Source organism: Phocoena phocoena, chromosome 17 (genome assembly GCF_963924675.1).
Source record: "Phocoena phocoena chromosome 17, mPhoPho1.1, whole genome shotgun sequence".
NCBI classification, from domain to species: domain Eukaryota; kingdom Metazoa; phylum Chordata; class Mammalia; order Artiodactyla; family Phocoenidae; genus Phocoena; species Phocoena phocoena.
This window is the reverse complement of record NC_089235.1, coordinates 18,007,669-18,029,215: the sequence shown is the minus strand read 5'-3', so window position 1 is coordinate 18,029,215 and position 21,547 is coordinate 18,007,669. Positions and strand designations below refer to the sequence as shown.

Sequence of the window (21,547 nt, the reverse complement as noted above, 5' to 3'; positions counted from 1 at the left end):
GTAGAGCCCATGTTGTATAAATATAATACATATACTAAATATGGGGCTTTATTGATGACTTAAATTATAAATTTAAATAAACAGATAAAAGCAGGAGACATAAGAAACAGATTCGAATGTAGAAAAGGGATAGATGGTACCGTTCATGTTGGTTATTCTTGTGTCCATGGTTCTGGGGTCAGAGGTGGAGAGAACGAGCAGAATAACCTTTGCCCTTGCTTAATTGACTAGTCAACTTTTTTCTTTTTGAATTTGAGTCTCTTTCCCTGGACTTAAACAATTGGTTTAATTTTTCAGACAGGGGAAAACAAAGGATGGAGTGGTCCAAAGGCTGGGTTTCCTGAACCAACAAATAACAGTAAGTTTCTATTTTTATATTAACTATACTTGGTGTTCATCAGTGGTTCAGTGACTTGTCCCTCATTGGGTATTTACTGGGTCTGTTTGGACCTGAGATGAGACGTTAAGTGTTATGGGGGATGCACGGAAGTTGTGGTGTTTGCTTTCCTGGAACTGACAGAAGACACAGGTACTCATATCTTTAACGTGGTTCAGTCATTGCAGACGGAGTACTATTTTATCCATAAAGCAGTGATGTTCTTATTTTATAAGTTGTTTTTGTTGTGACATTATTACAATAGAAAAGAATCAAGAAAGAAAAACAATTATCTATCAGCCCATCGTAACCCAACATCAACTCTTTTCACAGTTCTACTTTTTAGGTACACACACACACACACACACACACACACACACACTTTTACATAATTATAATATAGACGAAAGTTTGTACTGGGTTTCATTTAACATTGTAATACCCACATTTTTCAGGTTGTGCTGAGTCATTAGAATTTTTGATATTTTATTAAAGTCACTAATTGAAATATCAGAAATGTAAGAACAAAATTGCTTACAATTTTATTCCAAATATAGTATATCAGACATTTAAAAATCCACTTCAGGTTATTTCTTTTTTCAGAGGTACATGATCAAGCTGTTATGCATTGGAAGCGTAGATATTTTGCTTGAGTTCCTCCCCACCTTTCCCAAAAAGCATCTGTTGTCACTGAAGTGACTGTTTTACTGTCAATCAGTAAAACAGCACAGCCAGCCAGTGAAGACCTCGTCGAAGTGAAGGCCCGAGTGAAGTCAGATCTCTCTCATTTCTAACCCTAGTTCTCTTCTTCATAACCTGCAGAAGCTGAATTAGCTTAAATATGTAAATCGTCATAGTGAAGAGTATTCTTCCATGTTAGCAGCTCATCTCTTGATGTATAATGAAATTTGTAACAAACTCTTATCAAAGCATACTTATGAGAATTGAATTCTTGGATTATCAAAACTAGCCTCTTGGAAAGACTATTTCAGTGAGGTAATAGTATTCATGAGTTACTTTCTGGGAATAATTTAAATAATGTAATATGCCTCTGGGCCTTTTGTCTCTGTATGTAAGGATGATGAATGTGATAGGCTTAGCACATTGCCCAAAGAAAAAATGGAATCAGTTCAGGATTCTCAGAGAGTTTGTTTTTAATTCCTTTGATGTTTGAATATATACGATTATAATTACTTGGTCAAGGAATGTAAGAAACATTCAGTTGATCTCAGTTTTATGTAAAGTACTTAGCACGGTATCTCTTTCTTAGTAAGCACATAATGAATGTTAATTTCCTTCCATGCCTTCTCTCGCTTTTTTAATAAAAATTCTATAATTCTGTGTAAGCTCGCCAAAAATTCCATTCTTATACTTTTTATCTGTCAGAGTTTTTGCATGTACATGTGAACCAAAGAATATGTATGGTTTATATTTGAATAGTTACTTTTGGCATTAGATATTTTTTCAAAGAACATGAACATTATATATTTGAATATGGAAGTCAGATAGTTGTTAACTTGATAGTTTTAACATGAAAGCACATTGTAGATAGCCTGCAAACTCCCATCATTAAACAGTGATATTTTGACCCTCATCTTTATGTCTGTTGATTTTTTTCATAATTTGCTAAGGGATTTGGAACTCCTTTGCAAGTAGGGGAAGAAATATCACAAAGAGGCCAGTGAGTTTCAGTGATGAGAAATGTATAAGAAATGCATAAAAGATTTGCTTCAAATGTAATGTTAGAAGTGATAAAGCGATTTGAAGCCCCCTCAAAATTTAACCAAACTGTTAACACTCTAGGACTTCCTCTGGTCTGCAGTAGAGTAGCTCAAACTGAGAATTTGACAGGATGATCCGTCACCCCTTCCCAGTGTGAGGAGGTGAGAAAGCTGATACAAGGTTCTTCTGTGAGTGGCCTGCAGGTTACCACAGACAATGAGGGCAGCCCCGCTCTGAAAATTAACTCTTTCTCTTCCCCAGAGCTAGTTCTCTCTAGTGGAGCCCCCAGGTCCTCTGGAGCCAGCTCATAGCTACTTAAATACAACGTTAGGAAAAAGTTGGTTGCTCTGATGACTCCATTACCTAAAAAATAATTTGAATTCATATATTATGATAACGTTTAGGTTAAATTCCCTTCTACTTAATCAATTCCTTAAGTTTGAAATTCTGCCCTAGGTGGTTCCTGTCCTGTGGACAATACCTGTGTTAGTGTTTTGCAGGCAGGGGATAGAGCAGGGGTCTCAGTATGGCACATGTGGGAAGACAGGAATTTGAGAGACTGCCAGAGCTGCCTGCCTCACTGCCATATTGTCTGACCTTGAGCAACTCAGTTTACATCTTATTTTTCAATGTGCTCCGTTAAGAGTTACACATATCAATTTATAGTATTGAGTATCTTTAATTTTCTAGCATTTGTAAAATGATTAATCATCCTTGAATAACATATGAAAAGGTAACATTACTTTGTAGAAAACAGAATGTCATCATAAAGTGACTCTTCATTTTTTTTTTTGATTAAACTTTACGTTACTTCACAAGTTGTAGTTAAAAAGAACAAATTTTTAGCCAACAATTATTTGGATAAATATTATGAAATTAACTTGGAACCACAGTGTACAAAAATTAAAAGAAGAGGACTTCCCTGGTGGCACAGTGGATAAGAATCCGCCTGCCAGTGCAGGGGACACGGGTTCGATCCCTGGTCTGGGAAGATCCCACATGCTGCGGAGCAACTAAGCCCGTGTGCCACAACTACTGAGCCTGCGCTCTAGAGCCCATGAGCTACAACTGCTGAGACCACGTGCCACAACGACTGAGTCCGTGTGCTGCAACTACTGAAGCCCACGTGCCTAGAGCCCGTGCTCCGCAACAAGAGAAGACACCGTAATGCGTAGCCCACGCACTGCAACGAAGAGTAGCCCCCGCTCACCACAACTAGAGAAAGCCCGCATGCAGCAATGAAGACCCAACGCAGCCAAAAATAAAAAAAATTTAAATCTTCCAAAAAAAAATTAAAAGAAGAGAATACAGAATTGGAAAGGGGGAAGAAGACAATTTTAACCTGGCACAGCTAGCACCTAACTGTAAGTAGACCAAAAAAGTTAATGTACACGTGCATTTAATCTTTGAAGTGGAAGATATTTTTTTAAAAGATTACAGTCATAAGAAACTGCTAACAGTTACAACAAAAAAATAGTTTAAATGGTTTTGCAAGTGATTGTGATTTCAGAGCCTGGCTCCTGGCTTGATGGCCTGCAGATTTTAAATATGGACCTAATTTTTGCATGCTTCCCGGGCTTTCTTCATTGCACTGAATTGCAGAATGTAGACTATTCTCAGTGTATTTTCACCCTGTGAATCACTGTCATAGTCATGTTGAAGTGCAAGAACACATAACTCTGTGATGTGAGGTTTGTGTTAAATTTAGCATGGGGCAATTTTATGCTTGGCATACACATAAGAAGCTAGATTTTTACAGATGAATGACTAACAAGTTTTTTAAAAGATCATGCATTTTAAAGACTTACTGACGGCTCATGGAAAACTTTGTAAAATTTTTAGATACAGTTCAGTTGATAAAATCTTTTTTTTTTTTTGTATTCACATTCCATGTGTCTTATTAACACAGGGTTTTACTTAAAAGCAGGTTCATTGTTTCTTAAAGGTAAACTCTAGCTTAATTCGAAATTGGACTAAGCTCAAAAGCATTCACTGGTATGTGCCGAATCCACCCACTAAAAGATTGTTCGGAGGCATTTTTCACATAAATATTTTTCCGTTAACCTTTTAAAAAGTTTTATTTAGCCCCTGTGAAATACGCTGGCTCTTTTAAGGTTCATTAGAGATGACCCAAGACAAATACTTTTGGGATGGGAAAGAATTCTTAATAACCTTTTTAGTATTGAAGTTGACTTATCGAAATTTTTGTCACTTTTATGTTATATCCATGTATTATTAAACTCTGTACATCCTGAAACCAGGAAGATAAACCATCCTGGTGACATGACATTAGAGAGATTGCATGCTTGTTTCCCCTATGCTGTGTGCTGTATTTAGAACCTCTACATTTTGGAGGGGGGAGGGTGGGTTAAGTCTGTACTTTTAAGAGAATAGATGAATAGATTCTTCACGTGTTTTGGGAGAATTCCCTGAACAGTTCCCTTTTGGGGCTCCCATAACAGAAGCCACTTCGTAATGACAGTTAAATTAGTTGGAGCCAGTAGGATTTAAATACAGAGCCAAATGATTCAACTTAATTATTTATTTAGACATATAAATACTGTGTTGGAAATCTAAGAGTGTAGCTGACCTGTAGCAGTCTATTTTATTTTTTCTCCTTCCAGTTTCAGTGAGATATAACTGACATATAGCACTGTATAAGTTTAAGATGTACAGGCATAATGATTTGACTTACATCATGAAATGATTATCACAGTAATTTTAGTGAACATCTATCGTCTCATACAAAAGTAAAGAAGTAGAAAAAAATATTTTTCCTTATGATGAGAAATCCTAATATTTGCTCTCATCAACTTTCATCTGTAACATCCAGCAGTGTTATTTCTATGTATCATATTGCACATTACATGCCTAGTACTTATAACTGGAAGTTTGTACCTTTTGACTGCCTTCATCCAGTTCCCCCTTCCTTACCTCCCACCTCTAGTAGCCACATATCTGATCTCTTTTTCTATGAGTTTGTTTGTTTGTTTTTGAAGTATAATTGACCTACAACACTGTGTTAGTTCCTGTTACACAACATAGTCATTAAATATTTCTATAAATTTCAAAATGAGCACCACAGTAAGTCTAGTTATGACTTCACCATACAGACATATTACATAGTTATTGATTATATTCCCCACACGGTACATTTCATACCCATGACACATTTATTTTGCAACTGGAAGTCTGTACCATCCTAATCTCCCTCATTTATTTCTTTCCTCCCCCAACCCCCTCTAGCAACTACCTGTTGGTTCTCTGTATCTATAACTCTTTTGTTATGTTTGTTCATTTGTTTTGTTTTTAACTTCCACATGTAAGTGAAGTCATACAGGATTTGTCGTTCTCTGTCTGGTTTGTTTCACTTAGATACCCTCTAGGTTTGTCCGTGTTGTTGAAAATGGGAAGATTTCATTGTTTTTTAGGGCTGAGTAATATTCCATTGTATGTATCAAGTCAATCTACGGATTCAGTGCAATCCAGTACAATGAAGAAAGCCTGGGAAGCAGGCAAAAATTAGGTCCACGTTTTAGATCTGCAGGCAGTCAAGTCAGGAACCAGGCTCTGCAGTCACAGTCACTTGCAAAACCATTTAAACTGTTTTTTAGTTGTAACTGTTAGCAGTTTCTTATGACTGTAATATTTTAAAAAATATCTTCCACTTCAAAAATTAAATGCACATATACTTTAACTTTTTTTGTCTACTTACAGTTAGGTGCTAGCTGTGCCAGGTTAAATTGTCTTCAGGGTACAAAATTCTGTTGCTTTTCTGTACACTAACAATGAACTGTCACAAAAAGAAATTGGAAAAACAATCCCATTTACAGTTGCATCAAAGAAAGTAAAATACCTAGGAATAAATCTAACCAAGGAGGTAAAAGACCTGTACTCGGAAAACTGAAAGACATTGGTGAACATACATTTTTTCCTAGTTAGTGTTTTCATTTTCTTCAGATAAATACCGAGGAGTGGAATTGCTGCATCATAGTTCTGTTTTTAATTTTTTGAGGAATCTCTGTACTGTTTTCCATAGTGACTGCACCAATTTATATTCCCACCAGCAGTGCATAATAGTTCTCTTTTCTCCACATCCTTGCCAACACTTGTTATTTGTTGTCTTTTTTAAAAATTGAAGTATAGTTGATGTACAATATTACATAAGTTTCAGATGTACAGGTGATTCACAATTTTTAAAGGTTATATTCCATTTATAGTTATAAAACATTGGCTGTATTCTATGTTGTACAGTATATCCTTGTAGCTTATTTATTTATTATACATAGTAGTTTTTACCTCTCAATCCCCTACCCTTATCTTGCCTCTCCCCATTGGTAAGCACTAGTTTATTCTCTGCATCTGTGAGTCTGTTTCTTTTTGCTGTATTCACTAGTTTGTTTTATTTTTATAGATTCCACATGTAAGTGATATCGTACAGTATTTGTGTTTCTCTTTCTGACTCATTTCACTTAGCATAATACCCTCCACGTCCATCCACATTGTTGCAGATGGCAAAATTTTATGTTTTTTTATAACTGAGTAGTGTTCCTTTGTACATCTATACCACATCTTCTTTATCCATTCATCTATTAATGGACATTTAGATTACTTCCATATCTTGATGGTTATAAACAGTGCTGCTGTGAACATTAGGGTGCATGTATCTTTTCAAATTAGTGTTTTCAGATTTTTCACATAAATCCCCAGGAGTGAAATTCCTGGATCATATGGTAGCTCTATTTTTAGTTTTTTTGAGAAACCTCCATACTGTTTTCCATAGTGGCTACAACAATTTACATTCCCACCATCAGTGCAGGAGGGTTCCCTTTTCTCCACACCCTCAGCAACATTTGTTATTTGTGGTCTTTTTGATGATAGTCATTCTGACAGGTGTGAGGTGATATCTCATTTTTTTTTAATTTGCATTTTTCTGATGATTAGCAATGTTGAGTATCTTTTCATATGGCTATTGGCCATCTGTATGTCTTCTTTGGAAAAATGTCTTCAGGTCTTCTGCCCATTTTTTAATGGAGTTTATTTTTTGATGTTGAGTTGTATGAGCTGTTTATATACTTTGGATATTAACCCCTTATCGGTCATATCATTTTCAAATATTTTCTCCCATTCCATAGCTTGTATTTTCATTTTGTCAATGGTTTCCTTCACTGCACAAAAGCTTTTAAGTTTAATCAGATCCCATTTGTTTATTTTTGCTTTTATTTCCTTTGCTTTAGGAGACAGATCCAAAAATATGTTGCTACAATTTATGTCAAAGAGTATTCCACCTATGTTTTCTTCTAGAATTTTTATGGTTTCCATTCTTAGATTTAGGTCTTTAGTTCATTTGAGTTTATTTTTGTATATGGTGTTAGAGAATGTTCTGATTTCATTCTTTTACATGTATGTGTCCAGTTTTCCCAGCACCACTTATTGAAGAGACTCTCTTTTCTCCATTGTATATTCTTGCCTCCTTTGTCATAGATTAATTGACCAGAAGTATGTGGGTTTATTTCTGGGCTGTCTATTCTGTTCCATTGGTCTTTGTTTCTGCTTTTGTGCTGGTACCACCATACTGTTTTGATTACTGTAGCTTTGTAATGTAGTTTTAAATTAGGGCACATGTTCTTCTTTGTCAGCGTTGTTTTAGCTATTCAGGGTCTTTTGTGTTTCCATACAGATTTTAGAATTATTTGTTCTAGTTCTGTGAAAAATGCCATTGGCACTTGGATAGGGATTTCACTGGATCTGTAGATTGCCTTGGGTAGTATGGTCATTTTAACAATATTAATTAATCCATGAACATGTATATCTTTGCATCTGTGTTGTCTTCATTTTCTTTCATCAGTGTCTTACAGTTTTCTGAGTATGGTATTTTACCTTCTTTGTTTAGATTTATTCCATTGGTATTTCAATAGGGGAATGAGAGACAGTGTTAAGCTTGCTTTTGTTTTAGGCATACCAGTTGAGTTTGTAGTTAAGGGCCCATTCATTTAAGGAAAAATAATCTGAAACTAGAAGGAAAGTCTTTAATCAGATTTTTAAAAATATTTATTTATTTAATTTATTTATTTAGGTTGCATCGGGGCTTAGTTGCAGGCACACAGGCTCTTCATTGTGGCACTCGGGCTTCTCTCTAGTTATGGTGTGCGGGCTCCAGAGTGCGTGGGCTCTGTAGTTTGCAGCATGCAGACTCTCTAGTTGATGTGCACAAGCTCAGTAGTTGTGGCGCACGGGCTTAGTTACCCCGTGGCATGTGGGATCTTAGTTCTCTGACCAGGGATTGAATCTGTGTCCCCTGCATTGCAAGGCGGATTCTTTGCCACTGGACCACCAGGGAAGTCCCTGTAATCAGATTAACACAGTGTATCTTTGTAAAATATTCTCAGGAAAGATTGAATGAATTAAAAATTTTTCATGATTTAAAAAACTTGTTTGACTTACATTTTCACATACAAAAAGATTACAGATACATGTTTTTTAAAAAAATGAAACCATATGAACCATTTTAGGATACATTTATTGATTACAGTATGAGAGTGTTTTTAAGCATAAGAGCAAAGGATGAAATCATAACTTAAAAAGAGATGGGTTTAGATACATAAAAACTAAAAATGAATTCAGGGAACAGCATAAGAAAATAAAAAGGCAAATGACAAACAGAAAGCATAACTTGCAGCATATGTAAGCACCAGGTTAAATATACCCAAAGGACACCTACAGGTTAAGTAACTTCCCAATAGAAAAATGGCCGAAGGACTTAGGGAGTCATTTAAAAAAAACCAGAAATTAAATAATGAAAACTGTTCAGCAATCAGGAAAGTCCAGATTAGAAATAAATGTTATATAATTTCACATCTATATGATTGACAAGACTTTAAAAATGATGATTCTAGCCATTGAAGAAACAGGTACTCACTGCTGAGAAGATTGTGAATTAGCACTGCCTTTCTGAAGAAACAAGAATACAAAGCTTAGGCCCATTTTTTTCTAAAGCTTAACTAAAAGATATGGAAAAATATAAGAGAATGTTTTTTCCATAATAAACATACACAGGTTTATAATCAGAAAAAAATTGAAGTATATTTAAAACACTGACAGATACAACCAACTTTGGCCTGAATTGCACCATCTGGCTGAATTTGAACAAATGGTGTATATTAAACAGCTACGGAGGTAGTTACTGAATACCTAAGTCCACCTGGGGAGACTTTTATGACTTTTTTTAAGAGGAGAAAATGAGTAGTTTTCTAAAGTTTGAATGAAATTTCAGTTTCTGAAATTTGTTTTGGAAATCTGAAATATGTGCTCCTTATTCTCAGAGCCCTGCGAGGATCAAAGGTGTTTAAAACTAGTATTCTTATAACCAAAACAGAGCAGAGCAGTGACACACAGATGAAAGTCTCCCAGAGACTGAAAGTTGAAGTATTAAGAACTACTAAATTATTTTCTGTGTTATCAAAGAAATTCTACAATAAACATAGGATGAAATAAGGGTAATTCTTGTAAGTACTCATTCATCAGCTTGTCTAGAAAGATGGAGGTTTATAACTCCCATATAATATATTATGACTTACCAAGAAATGTTAAACGAGTATTATTTTTAAAGAAAAAATATAGGTAATACTTGATACATAATGAATTTAACACATACAAGTTATGAAGCATGATGATAAAATGAGCACTTGCGAATCCACTACTGCATTTGAGGACCAGAACGTTACCAATGTTGTTACCTTCACCACTTTCTTGTTCCTTGGCCTACCTTGCTTCTCCCCACCTGAGGTAACCACTCTCTGGATTTTATATATAGTCACCCCACCCTTTATTTCATATAGTTTTATCAAATAAGTATGAGTCCTTAACAGTATTTGTTTAGTTTTGCTTTTTTAACTTCAGAAAAAATGACATTATACTGTATACTTTCTGGAATATTTTCTCCCATTTCAAATTATAATTTAAGATTATTTTGTTAACATATAGTTATTTCATCCACTGTGTGCATATTCTATAATTGATTTATCTATTCTCCTATTAATCCACTTGGAATATTTTCAGGATTTTGTTATTATAAACAATATTACTGTGAACATTTTTGAGCATGTTTCCTGGTATACATATGTAAGAGTTTCTGGGAACATACCTAGGAGTGGAATCTATGAATTATAGGGTATGTGTACGTTCAGATTTACAGGAAATGCTGTTTGCTTTGTAGTGGAAGAGTGGAGAGCCCTTCAAAATATCTAGTAGAAGTAGAAACATTTTAAAATCACTTTTGTACCTCTGAATTCATTTTAATGATGAGTTTAATTGGACTTCAGTTCAAATTCCACTATATTGTTAATCTTATTTATTTTACTCTTCTATTTTTACTTAGTCTTTGGAGTGGATAAAAATTTTAAATGCAGAAAAGGTGAGAAATCTCCCTGTGCTTTTGTCCCCATTAGCACAGTTTCCACCCTGTCTCCCAAACAAGTAATTTTTGATTAGTTTCTTTAATATTACTCTAGAATCTTTTTATACATCTAGAAGCAAATTCAAATATGTATTATTTTATCCTCTAGCATTGTAGACACACTGTTATATAATTTTATTTTCACTCAACAATATGTCCTGAAGATCCTTCCATATTGATAATGTGTAGGACTTTATTATTTAACTAGTTTTGAACTGATGGGCATTTGAGTTGTTTATTGTATTTTTATATTATAAATAATACTGCTGCATAAAACCTCGTACATACATCCTTTTAAATGTGTGCTAGTGTATTTGTTGGATAAATTCTTACAAGTGGAAATACTAAGTCAAAGAATATGTGCACTTATAATTTTGATAAATGATGCCAGATTATGCTCAATAGAGATTTCCCAGCTTACATTCCTACTAGCAGTTTATGGGATTTCCTGTTTCCCCACAGCTTCAGTAACAGGGTGCTCTCAAACTTCTGGACATTTGCCAATCTGATAGCTAAACTATGGTATTCTGTGTAGTTTTATTTTGCATTTTTCCTTCTGTGAGTGGGATTGAGTATATTTTTTGTACATTTATGAGTCATTTCTATACTTTTTTTCACTTCTACACTATTTATGTCAATGGTATAGTTATATCTGTTGCTCATTTTAAAATTAGATTGTTGGTCTTTTTTTTTCCTTACTTGAAAAGAGCGTGTGTGTGTGTGTGTGTGTGTGTTTGTGTGTGTGCTTTTATAATATGACTTGCTAATGTTTTCTTGTTCTCTTTGTTTATGGTGGAATTTTCTTTTTTTTTATATTTTTCATTTTTTTAAACATCTTTATTGGAGTATAATTGCTTTACAGTGGTGTGTTAGTTTCTGCTTTATAACAAAGTGAGTCAGCTCTACATACATATATATCCCCGTATCTCCTCCCTCTTGCATCTCCCTCCCACCCTCCCTATCCCACTGGAATTTTCTTTTAAAGTTTGGTTTTCTTTTTAATGTATTTGAATGGCCTTTCTTTTATAATCTTTTATAGTATTTGTAATCTTAACATAGTTAATAATGCCTTCCCCATCTGAGATTATATAAAATCCTTTTAAGTTACTTTCTGGAACTTTTATAGTTTTATTTTTTGTCCTTAAATCTTTGATCCCTCTGGGATTTATACTGAAAGTTGGATCCAACTTTAATCCCCATTGCACTGAGACTTGACTGTTATACTAAGATTCTGTATGCATTTGGTGTTATTCTGGACCTTCTATTCTCTTCTGTTCATTTGACTATTTATGCAGCAGTTTTAATCATTGAGTATTTGGGTTTAACATGAGTAAACTTAAACTTTGTTTAAAACAAATGTGAAAGAAGTTATGCTTGGTCTATGATCTTTCTGCACATACTACATGCATTATAAGTAATTGAGAAGATAAAAATCTCCTTGACATGAGAAATGAGAGGAGCAAGGGTAGTCAAAGCACCAATTAAAAGCACTAAAAGAAGCAGCAGGGAACTGTGTGGTTGAAGGCAGTTAGGTTCAGAAAGGCAGTGGCGACAGTCTCCCTAAAACGTCTATGTATGATCAGTGTAGCATTCATTCATTCATTCAGAAAGTATTTATAGACTGCATTGTACTACTTTTTGTTTTATTGGTGATTTCAACGAAGTTTTGAAAAGTTGAAATTGCTTCTTGAAAAGCTAGTCAATCTGTAATATAAATGTGGTTAACTACTCCCCTTCCCCCCATTAGAAAAGGAGGGGGAACTTTTAAAAAATGAAAAGTGTAATTTGAAAAAAAATCTATTGTTTTTTATTTAACAATAAAACCATATAGTGCAGTACCTGAAATTGTCACTGTTTAATATTTGGACAAACGAAAAACAAGTGTTTTCACTTTTTCCCCACTGTATTAATGGTCTTGGATATCATCTAGACTTGTGGTTCTCAGCTCGGTGTTGCTGCACTTGATATAATAATAGGTGTCATTATTGGTATTACAACAACCTAATGGAAATAATGCATTCATTCTTAGAAGATTGCTTTGCTTTGGGTTAGAACAATGTATGTCTGAATTCATATCTCAGTTCTGAATCTCAGATTGGCACTGTTTGGTAGAAGGAGCAGGAAGATGATTTATTACTAAAGAAATGCAGTCTGTCTGAAAGATAGATCCTTGAAACATGGTATGCGTAGAACAAAAAAGAAGACAAAAGTCCTAAGTGTGGAAAGGTTGGAGAACATCCAATCCCTTATTTTACAAATAGGAAAATTGAGGCTCAGGTGATTTTATAACTTGCCTGAGGACACTCAGTTAGAGGTAGTGAAAACTTGAACTTGTGTCTTCTGATTCTGAGGTCTGCATTTGTCACTACAATATGACAACATATTTATTTCTATATATATCACTTGCTGATAATTAAGGAACTTTTGAATAATGTTTTCTTAAAGAAATTCCACTAAAATTAAGTATGCATTTTCTTGAAAGAATGTTTCATATATCAGGTACCAGAATCTTTTAAAAAAAACATTTAGGATGTTTCATAACGTGGAAAATGTCCAAACTATTGTTTCAGATACCAGTTTGATATTTGGGTGGATCATGTAAAAACACTAAAGTGGCTGAGGAAGCATGTGCAGTGTTTGTTTTAACAGTGGAACAGCCATCTGCTTTACATGACTTTTCTTAAGACTTAAAAAATTTACGAATAGTCTGTTTTTAAAAACACTCTCAGGCTTTTGGGGTGATGTTATTCAAGTGTATTGTTTTATTCCAAGCTTTCTGGTTTGTGTTAAGACGATTCATAGACTTTTAGATTTTCAGGTTCTAGTCTAATTCATTTTACAGTTGAAGGAAACAAGGTAAAGAGACAATCTGCAACTTGAACTCTGATAGCTAAGGCTTCAGTGGAGCACATTTACCACTGAACTGTGTCATCTTTTCTTTGTTACATTTTGTGCTGATACATATATTTTTTTTGCTACTCTAAAAACAATTTTAGTTTTTAAGAGCAGTTCTAGGTTTACAACAAAATTGAGAGGGAGATTCAGAGATTTCTCATATAAACCCTGTCCCCATATATGCATAACCTTTCACATTATCAACATAACTCACTAGGTGGTACATTTTTTTTTTTTCTTTTTTTACAAAGGGTGAACCTACATTGACATATCATCACTCGAAGTCCATAGTGAACCTTAGGTACATTTTATAGGTTTGGGCAAATGTGTAATGATATATATCCATCATTACAATATCATACAGAATATTTTCACTGCCCTAAAAATCTTTTGTACTTTGTCTTTTTCTCTCTCCCTACCTCCCTTCACCCCTGACAACCACTGTTTTTCTTATTGTCTCCATAGTTTCGCCTTTTCCAGGATCTCATGTAGTTGGTAATCACAGATCTGTAACCTTTTAAGACTGGCTTCTTGCACATGGTGATAAGCATATAATATTCCTCCATGTCTTTTCATGATTGATAACTCATTTCTTTTTAACTCTGAGTGATATTTCATTGTCTGGGTGTATCACAGTTTATTCACCTACTAAGGGACATCTTGGTTGCTTCTAAGTTTTGGCAATTATGAATAAGGCTGTTACAAACATCTGTATGCAGATTTTTACACGGACATAAGTTTTTAACTTCTTTGAATAGATACCAGGAAACATGGTTGCTGGTAAGAGTATGTTTACTTTTGTAAGAAACCACCAAACTACCTTCCAGAGTGGCTGTACCATTGTGCATTCCTATCGACAGTGAGTTGGAGTTGCTTTAACTCCTGACCAACATTTGGTGGTGATGTCAGTGTTTCAGACTTTGGCCATTCTAATAGGTGTGTAGTGATATCTGGTTTTTTTTTTTTTTTGCGGTATGTGGGCCTCTCACTGCTGTGGCCTCTCCCGTTGCGGAGCACAGGCTCCGGACGCGCAGGCCCAGCGGCCATGGCTCACGGGCCCAGCCACTGTGCGGCATGTGGGATCCTACTGGACCGGGACACGAACCCGTGTCCCCTGCATCGGCAGGCGGACTCTCAACCACTGCGCCACCAGGGAAGCCCCTATTAAATGTATCTTTTGCACATATTTTCTCCCAGTCTGTGACTTCTAATTCTCTTGATAATATCTTTTACAGAGCAGAAGTTTTTAATTTTAATGAAGTCCAGCTTATCAATTATTTTTTTCATGGATCTTGTCTTTGGTGTTATATCTGAAAAGGCATTACCATACCCAAGGTCATCTAGATTTTGTCCTATGTTATCTTCTAGGAGTTTTATAGTTTTGCATTTTACATATATCACTATGAGTTTTGTGAAGGATGTAAGTAAGGTCTGTGTCTAGATTAATTTTTTTACATGTGGATGTCCAGTTTTTCCAGCATCATTTGTTGAAGAGACTGTTTTTGCTCCATTGTATTGCCTCTGCTCCTTTGTCAAAGATCAATTGACTGTGTTTATGGGGGTCCATTTCTGGGCTCTCTCTTCTGTTCCACTGATCTGTCTGTCTGTTCTTTCACCCGTACCACATTATCTTGATTACTCTAGCTTTGTCGTAAGTCTTGAAGTTGGGTAGCATCAGTCCTCCAGATTTGTTGTTCACCTTCAGTACAGGCTTGGCTATTACAGGATTTTTGCCTCTCTATATAAACTTTAGAATCAGTTTGTTGATATCCATAAAATAACTTGCTGGGATTTTGATTGGGATTGCATTGAATCTATAGGTCAATTTAGGAGTAACTGACATCTTGACAATATTGAGTCTTTTTATCCATGAACATGGAATATCTCTTCATTTATTGATTCTTGATTTTGTTCATCAGAGTTCTGTAGTTTTCTTCATACAGATCTGTATATATTTTGTTACATTTATACCTAAGTATCACATTTTTGGGAGGTGCTAATATAAATGGTATTGTGTTTTTAATTTTAAATTACACTTGTTCATTGTTGATATATAAGATATTTACTATCCATAATTTTGTTTTATTTATTTAGTTTTTTGAACTTTTGAATTTTATTTTTTTATACAGCAGGTTCTTATTAGTTATCTATTTTATACATATTAGTATATGTCAATCCCAGTCTCCCAATTCATCCCACCACCGCCACTCCCCCACCCCTGACTTTCCCCCCTTGGTGTCCATGTATGTGTTCTCTACACCTGTGTCTCTGTTTCTGCCGCGCAAACCGGTTCATCTGTTGCATTTTCTCTTAGCAGTTTTTAAGTGTATAGTACAGGAGCGTTAACTGTGAGCACAGTGTTGTACAGCAGATCTCTAGAACTTCTTCATCTTGCATGACTGAAACGCGGTACTCATTGAATGGCAACTCTCCATTTCCCCCGTGTCATTCTGCTTCCGGCTTCTGTGAGTGTGACCACTTGATGTACCTCATCTATGTGGCTTATGTCACTTAGCATCAGCTCCTCAAGGTTCATTCGTGCTGTTGCATATGATGGGATTTCATTCTTTTTTATGACTGAATAATATTCTATGCTGTTTATCAACCACACTTTCTTTATCCATTCAACCATTGATAGGCATTTAGATTATTTCCACTTCCCGACTGTTGTGAATAATGCTGCAGTGAACACTAGAGTGCACATATCTCTTTGAGAACTTGTTTTCAAGTTCTTTCGGATAAATACCCGCAAGCGGGATTGCTGTTTCATGTGGTAGTTCTTTTTGTAATTTTTTGAGGTAGCTCCATCCATAGTGGCTACACCATTTTATATTCCCACCAACAGCGCACAAGGGTTCCAGTTTCTCCATACCTTTGTCAACACTTATTTCCTTTTTGTTAAAATAATGGCCATCCTACCAGGTGTGAAGTCATACTTCATTGTGGTTTTGCATTTGCATTTCTCTAATCATCAGTGATGTTGGGCATCTTTTCATGTCTGTTGACCATTTGTATGTCTTCTTTGAAGAAGTGTCTGTTCAAGTTCTTCCTTTGCACATTTTTAACCAGGTTATTAGTCTTCTTTCTATTAAATTGCAGGAGTTCCTTATATATTTTGGATATTAACTCATTATAAGATAGATGGTTTGCAGGTATTTTCTGTCATTCCATAAATTGCCTTTTCACACTGTTCATTGTTTCCTTTTCTGTGCAGAAGCATTTTAGTTTGACATCATTCCACTTGGTCTATTTTTGCATTTTTTGGCCTGTGCTTTTGGTATCAAATCTAAGAAATCATTGCCTAGACCAATGTTATAAAACTTTTCCCCTGTGTTTTCTTCTAGGAGTATTATAGTTTTGGGTCTTATGTTTAAGTCTTTAATCCATTTTGAGTTGATTTTTGTGTATGGTATAAAATAGGGATCCAATTTCATCCTTTTGCATGTGGATATCCAGTTTCCCCGTTTGTTAAAGAAACTGTTCTTTCCTCATTATGTAGTCTTGGCACCATGGTTGAAGATCAGTTGACCATATATGTGTATTATTTCTAGGTTCTCTAATCTGTTCCATTGGTCTGTGTGTCTGTATTTATGCCAGTATTCTAGTGTTTTGATTACTGTAGCTTTCTAATATATTTTTAAATCAGTAAGTGTGATGCCTCCAGCTTTTTTCTTCTTTCTCAAGATTGATTTGGCTTTTCAAGGTCTTTTGTAGTTCCATATGAAATTTAGGATTTTAAAATATTTCTGTAAAAAAAATGCCACTGGGATTTAGATAGGAATGGCATTGAATCAGTAGATTGTTTTGGTAGTATGGACATTTTAATAATATTACATTTCACAATCCATGAACACAGGATCTCTTTTCATTTATTTGTGTGTTCTTTAATTTCTTTCAGCAGTATTTTATAATTTTCAGTTTATAAGTTTTTACCTTCTTGGTTAAGAAAATTCCTAAATATTTTATTCTTTTTGATGCTATTGTAAATGTAATTGTTTTTGTAATTTCCTTTTCAGATTGTTTATTGTTAGTGTATAGAAAAACAACTGATTTTTGTCTGTTGACTTTATGTATTGCTACTTTGCTGAATTCATTTATTAGTTCTAGCAGGTTTTTTTGTGTGGAATCTTTCGTGTTTTCTATATATAAGATTATATAATCTACAAATAGAGATAATTTTACTTCTTCTTTTCCAGTTTGCATGCTTTTTATTTCTTTTTCTTGTCTAATTCCTCTGGTTAGAAATTCCAGTATTTGTTGAATAAAAGTGTCAGAAATGGGGATTCTTGCCTTGTTCCTGATTTTAGAGGAAAAGCTGGGCTATTTTTTTTAATGTATTCACTCTGACCCCAAATTTTTATTTTTCAGAATTTGTCCTTCATAAATATTGTTTCCTTAATTTCTCCTATGGACTATTTTTATGAAGTTTATTTCTCTTGCGGAATGAAGCCTCTGGTTGTCAGCTCTCAGAGGGAGCATCTTTAGCATGCTCATGGTCACATGGAATGACAGACTTTGTAGGGCTCTCTTTTGTTCTCTTTCTGATCTGTTAAGCTTTTTGCCTCTATTATGATATAACACTCGGCTGTTAGGCTCCACTAATTGCAGCATATAACCCTATTGTTTTCTTAGAACATAAATTGCTCTCATTCTGATACAATTAAATTTGGTCCCTTTTCAGGAGAGTTTTTTTTTTTTTTTTTTTTTTTTAAAGTATCCGTTGTCTTCCAGTGATCTGACTCTTACTTTATTTATTTATGTATGGCTGTGTTGGGTCTTTGTTTCTGTGCCAGGGCTTTCTCTAGTTGCGGCAAGCGGGGGCCGCTCTTCATCGCGGTGCGCGGGCCTCTCACTATCGCGGCCTCTCTTGTTGCGGAGCACAGGCTCCAGACGCGCAGGCTCTGTAATTGTGGCTCACGGGCCTAGCTGCTCCGCGGCATGTGGGATCTTCCCAGACGGGGGCTCGAACCCGTGTCCCCTGCATTGGCAGGCAGATTCTCAACCACTGTGCCGCCAGGGAAGCCCCTCAGGAGAGTTTTTGAGGCCAGTATTTCAGCTTTGTTCTGTCCCTTTGGGCATTCTTCTTAGCTGTCTCTTTCCCTGGTTCCTTCTGGGAAATCAGCTGGTTCACGTCGGTACTTGCTGCTGCTTTCATGAAGCTGCTGGACTCCTGTGAATTGCGTAGCACCCAAATCTCCAGTGTTTTCAAGAGTGCCCTTAGGCTTGAACTTCCCTACCTTCCATTTAAAATAAAGTCACTTCCTCTGGGAATGCTTCAGAGCTCTATTCTTATGGACTACCTCCTCCCTGGGCAGAACTCTGAGTCCCTGTTCTGGAGTGGGAATGGGGACAGTGGCCCACTTCTCTGAGAGGGACACCCCTGCTTTGGCCAGGGGAGGTAATCTCTGGTGTTCTTGGTTTGCCTTTTCTGACATGAACTTCCATCCTATGAGCAAGCTGAGGAGAGAGCAGTCAGTTCTCAAGTGTTCTCAGCCTGCTGTGCCTGTGTGGAGCTTTCACTGTATGAGTGGTGGCTGGGTGGAAGAAGGGATTGCCTGACTTTTTGTCTGTATACATGAGGAATTTAACTTTTGAAGCTTGGAGCTGGGGGAAGTGAGAAATTCTGGTGGCCTGCCGTTCTGGTGAGATACCATGTTACTTATAGGCGGTTGAGGAGAAAAAGAGCCCCATCTTTGTAGCTGCATGTGGTGGACGGAATGGGTCATGGCTCAAGTGCCAAAGACTTTTATTCTTATTGAGATTTGTTAGATTTTCCTGAATAAATGTGCAGTGATTTCTGATGCAAAACCAGGAGCTAGGCTAGGTGTCACAGGTTGAGGGCATAGTCCTCTACAAGACTGCTTCACTTCAGACAACAGCCACTACTGGGAGGATTTCCAAAGCCACCCTCACTTCTGACCAACTGGCTATAAATTCAAGGCTTCCCACTAGCCTTTAGATTTGATAATTCACTAGAATGACTCACAGAACTTAGGAAAGTCTTTTACTTATGATTACAGTATTGTTATAGCAAAAATGATTCAAGTCAGAACCAGCTAAAAGAAAGAGACACATAGGGTAAGATCTGGAGGGTCCCAAACACAAAGCTTCTGGTATACTTTTTTTGATGTCCTTTTCCCATGGAGTCAGGAATGTGTCACTCCCTACCCAGTGATGTGTAATATGCACAGAGTATTGCCTGCTAAGCACTCAGTTTCCAGAGTTGTGTAATTTTTGTGGGCATTTATTTCACAGGCATAACTGATTGAGTCATTGGCCATGAGGTTGATAACAATCTCCAACCCTCCTCCCCCTCCTCAGAGGTTGGGCTGCTACCATGGGATTCAAAGCTCCAACCCTCTAATCACATAGTTGGCTTTTCTGACATAACCATCCGCCATTCTGAGTCATCTTGTTGGCGTAAACTCTGACATGGTCCAAGGGGTGCCCCATGAATAACAAAGACACTCCTGTCACTCATGAAATTCTAAGGATTTAGAGGCTGTCTCCCAGGAAGTGGGGACAAAGTCCAGCCAAATTCTTTATTACATGGGAGAATGTTTTATTTGTTATATGCCCTTATATTCAATTTCCAGGGACTTAAAAATATTTTAAAATGAATATTCTTTAGTTTTGGCTGTTTGTTGGGGTGGGTCCGTAGATCTCCACATGTCATCATTTGGAAATAGAATGTCCTGCTTTCTTTGAATTAATATTTATAAGATATGTCTTTTTTCCTCATCCTTTTACTCTCAGCTTACCTATATAATTATATTTGAAGTGAATTTCTTTTAGGCAGCATGTAGTTGGGTCATATTTTTAATCTACTCTGACAATCTCCTTTTAATTGGTATATTTAGATCATTTATATTTAATATAATTGATATGTTAGGACTTAAGCCTGACATCTTATTTACTTTTTTTTTTTAAGTAGGGTTTTTAAAATTTTTTATTTATTTATTTATTTTTGGCTGCATTGGGTCTTCGTTGCTGCGGGCGGGCTTTCTCTAGTTCTGGCAGACAGGGGCTGTACTCTTTGGCGTGTCACACAGACTTAGTTGCTCCGCAGCATGTGGGATCTTCCCGGACCAGGGCTCGAACCTGTGTCTCCTGCATTGGCAGGCAGATTCTTAACCACTGTGCCACCAGGAAAGTCCCTATTTACTCACTCTATTCTTCTGTTTTCTTTTTCTTACTCTCTGTGGGTTACTTGATCACTTTTTAGAATTCTAGTTCAGTTTCCACACTCTGATTCCTTTGGTGCCCAGGGTGGGGGACTCCTTGTTATTGCTGGATGGAGTAGGAATTCTGGTCCCTGCATGGCCTTCACTGACACCACAGCGGGGATAACCTTGTTACCGCTAGGTGATGATTAAAGTCCTGACTCTCCACTCTTCCTCTTCTGACACCACTCGTTACTGCCAGATTGGGGTAGAAGTCCAGGCTCCCTGGGTGGTCTTCACTGAGACCGTGGGGTGGGATCATAATCCCTGCTTCATAGGGTCATTGTGAGGATTACTGAGCTAATATATGCAAAGCCTGCTATCTAGTAAGGACCGCATGCGTTTTAGCTATAATTATGACTGTTTTGTGAGCTCTCTGTGACAGAGGCTCAGGACGCTAGCAGAAGGGTACTGTTGGGGCTGCTGTGTTAGGCATTTCAGTATGTGTTTCTTCCTGCTGAGGGATTGGTCATTTGTGTCACGTGGCAATATACATAATCTGTTTTTTAGTCTTCTTTACGGTCTTAGGGAAATAGTCACTAATGGATTTTTTCCTGTGAAGAAAGATAACTAGTGAGGATGATCTTTATTTTACCAGCAATGTTTTTACCCGGTTTGAATAAACTTAATAATTGAACACAACTCATTGTCTTCACAAGCTGCTCTCACACTTCCTTATCACCGCAGAAGTTTTGTCCTACTCAGTAGAAATATTCACAGTTGTATCTTTATGGAAAATGTTGAACCTCGAACACATTTCTGCTACATAAGCCAACTAAGTGAGACCTTCTTTACTATTAAGATGAATGTGAGTTTATTCACCATACTCAGGGTGCTGCCCTTCGTAATTATGTACTTTTTATTTTTCTCTTTTAA

The 21,547-nt window shown here is 36.2% G+C and overlaps 1 protein-coding gene across 2 annotated transcripts in view; it reads left to right on the top strand.

Moving 5' to 3' along the window:
- Positions 1–21,547, top strand: part of STAU2 (staufen double-stranded RNA binding protein 2) — a 309,313-nt gene that overhangs the window by 145,352 nt on the left and 142,414 nt on the right. For both annotated transcript variants that reach the window (XM_065895762.1, XM_065895761.1), the window contains one exon: positions 298–358. In XM_065895762.1, coding sequence (XP_065751834.1) covers positions 298–358 — 61 coding nt within the window. The remainder of the gene's footprint in view (positions 1–297; positions 359–21,547) is intronic.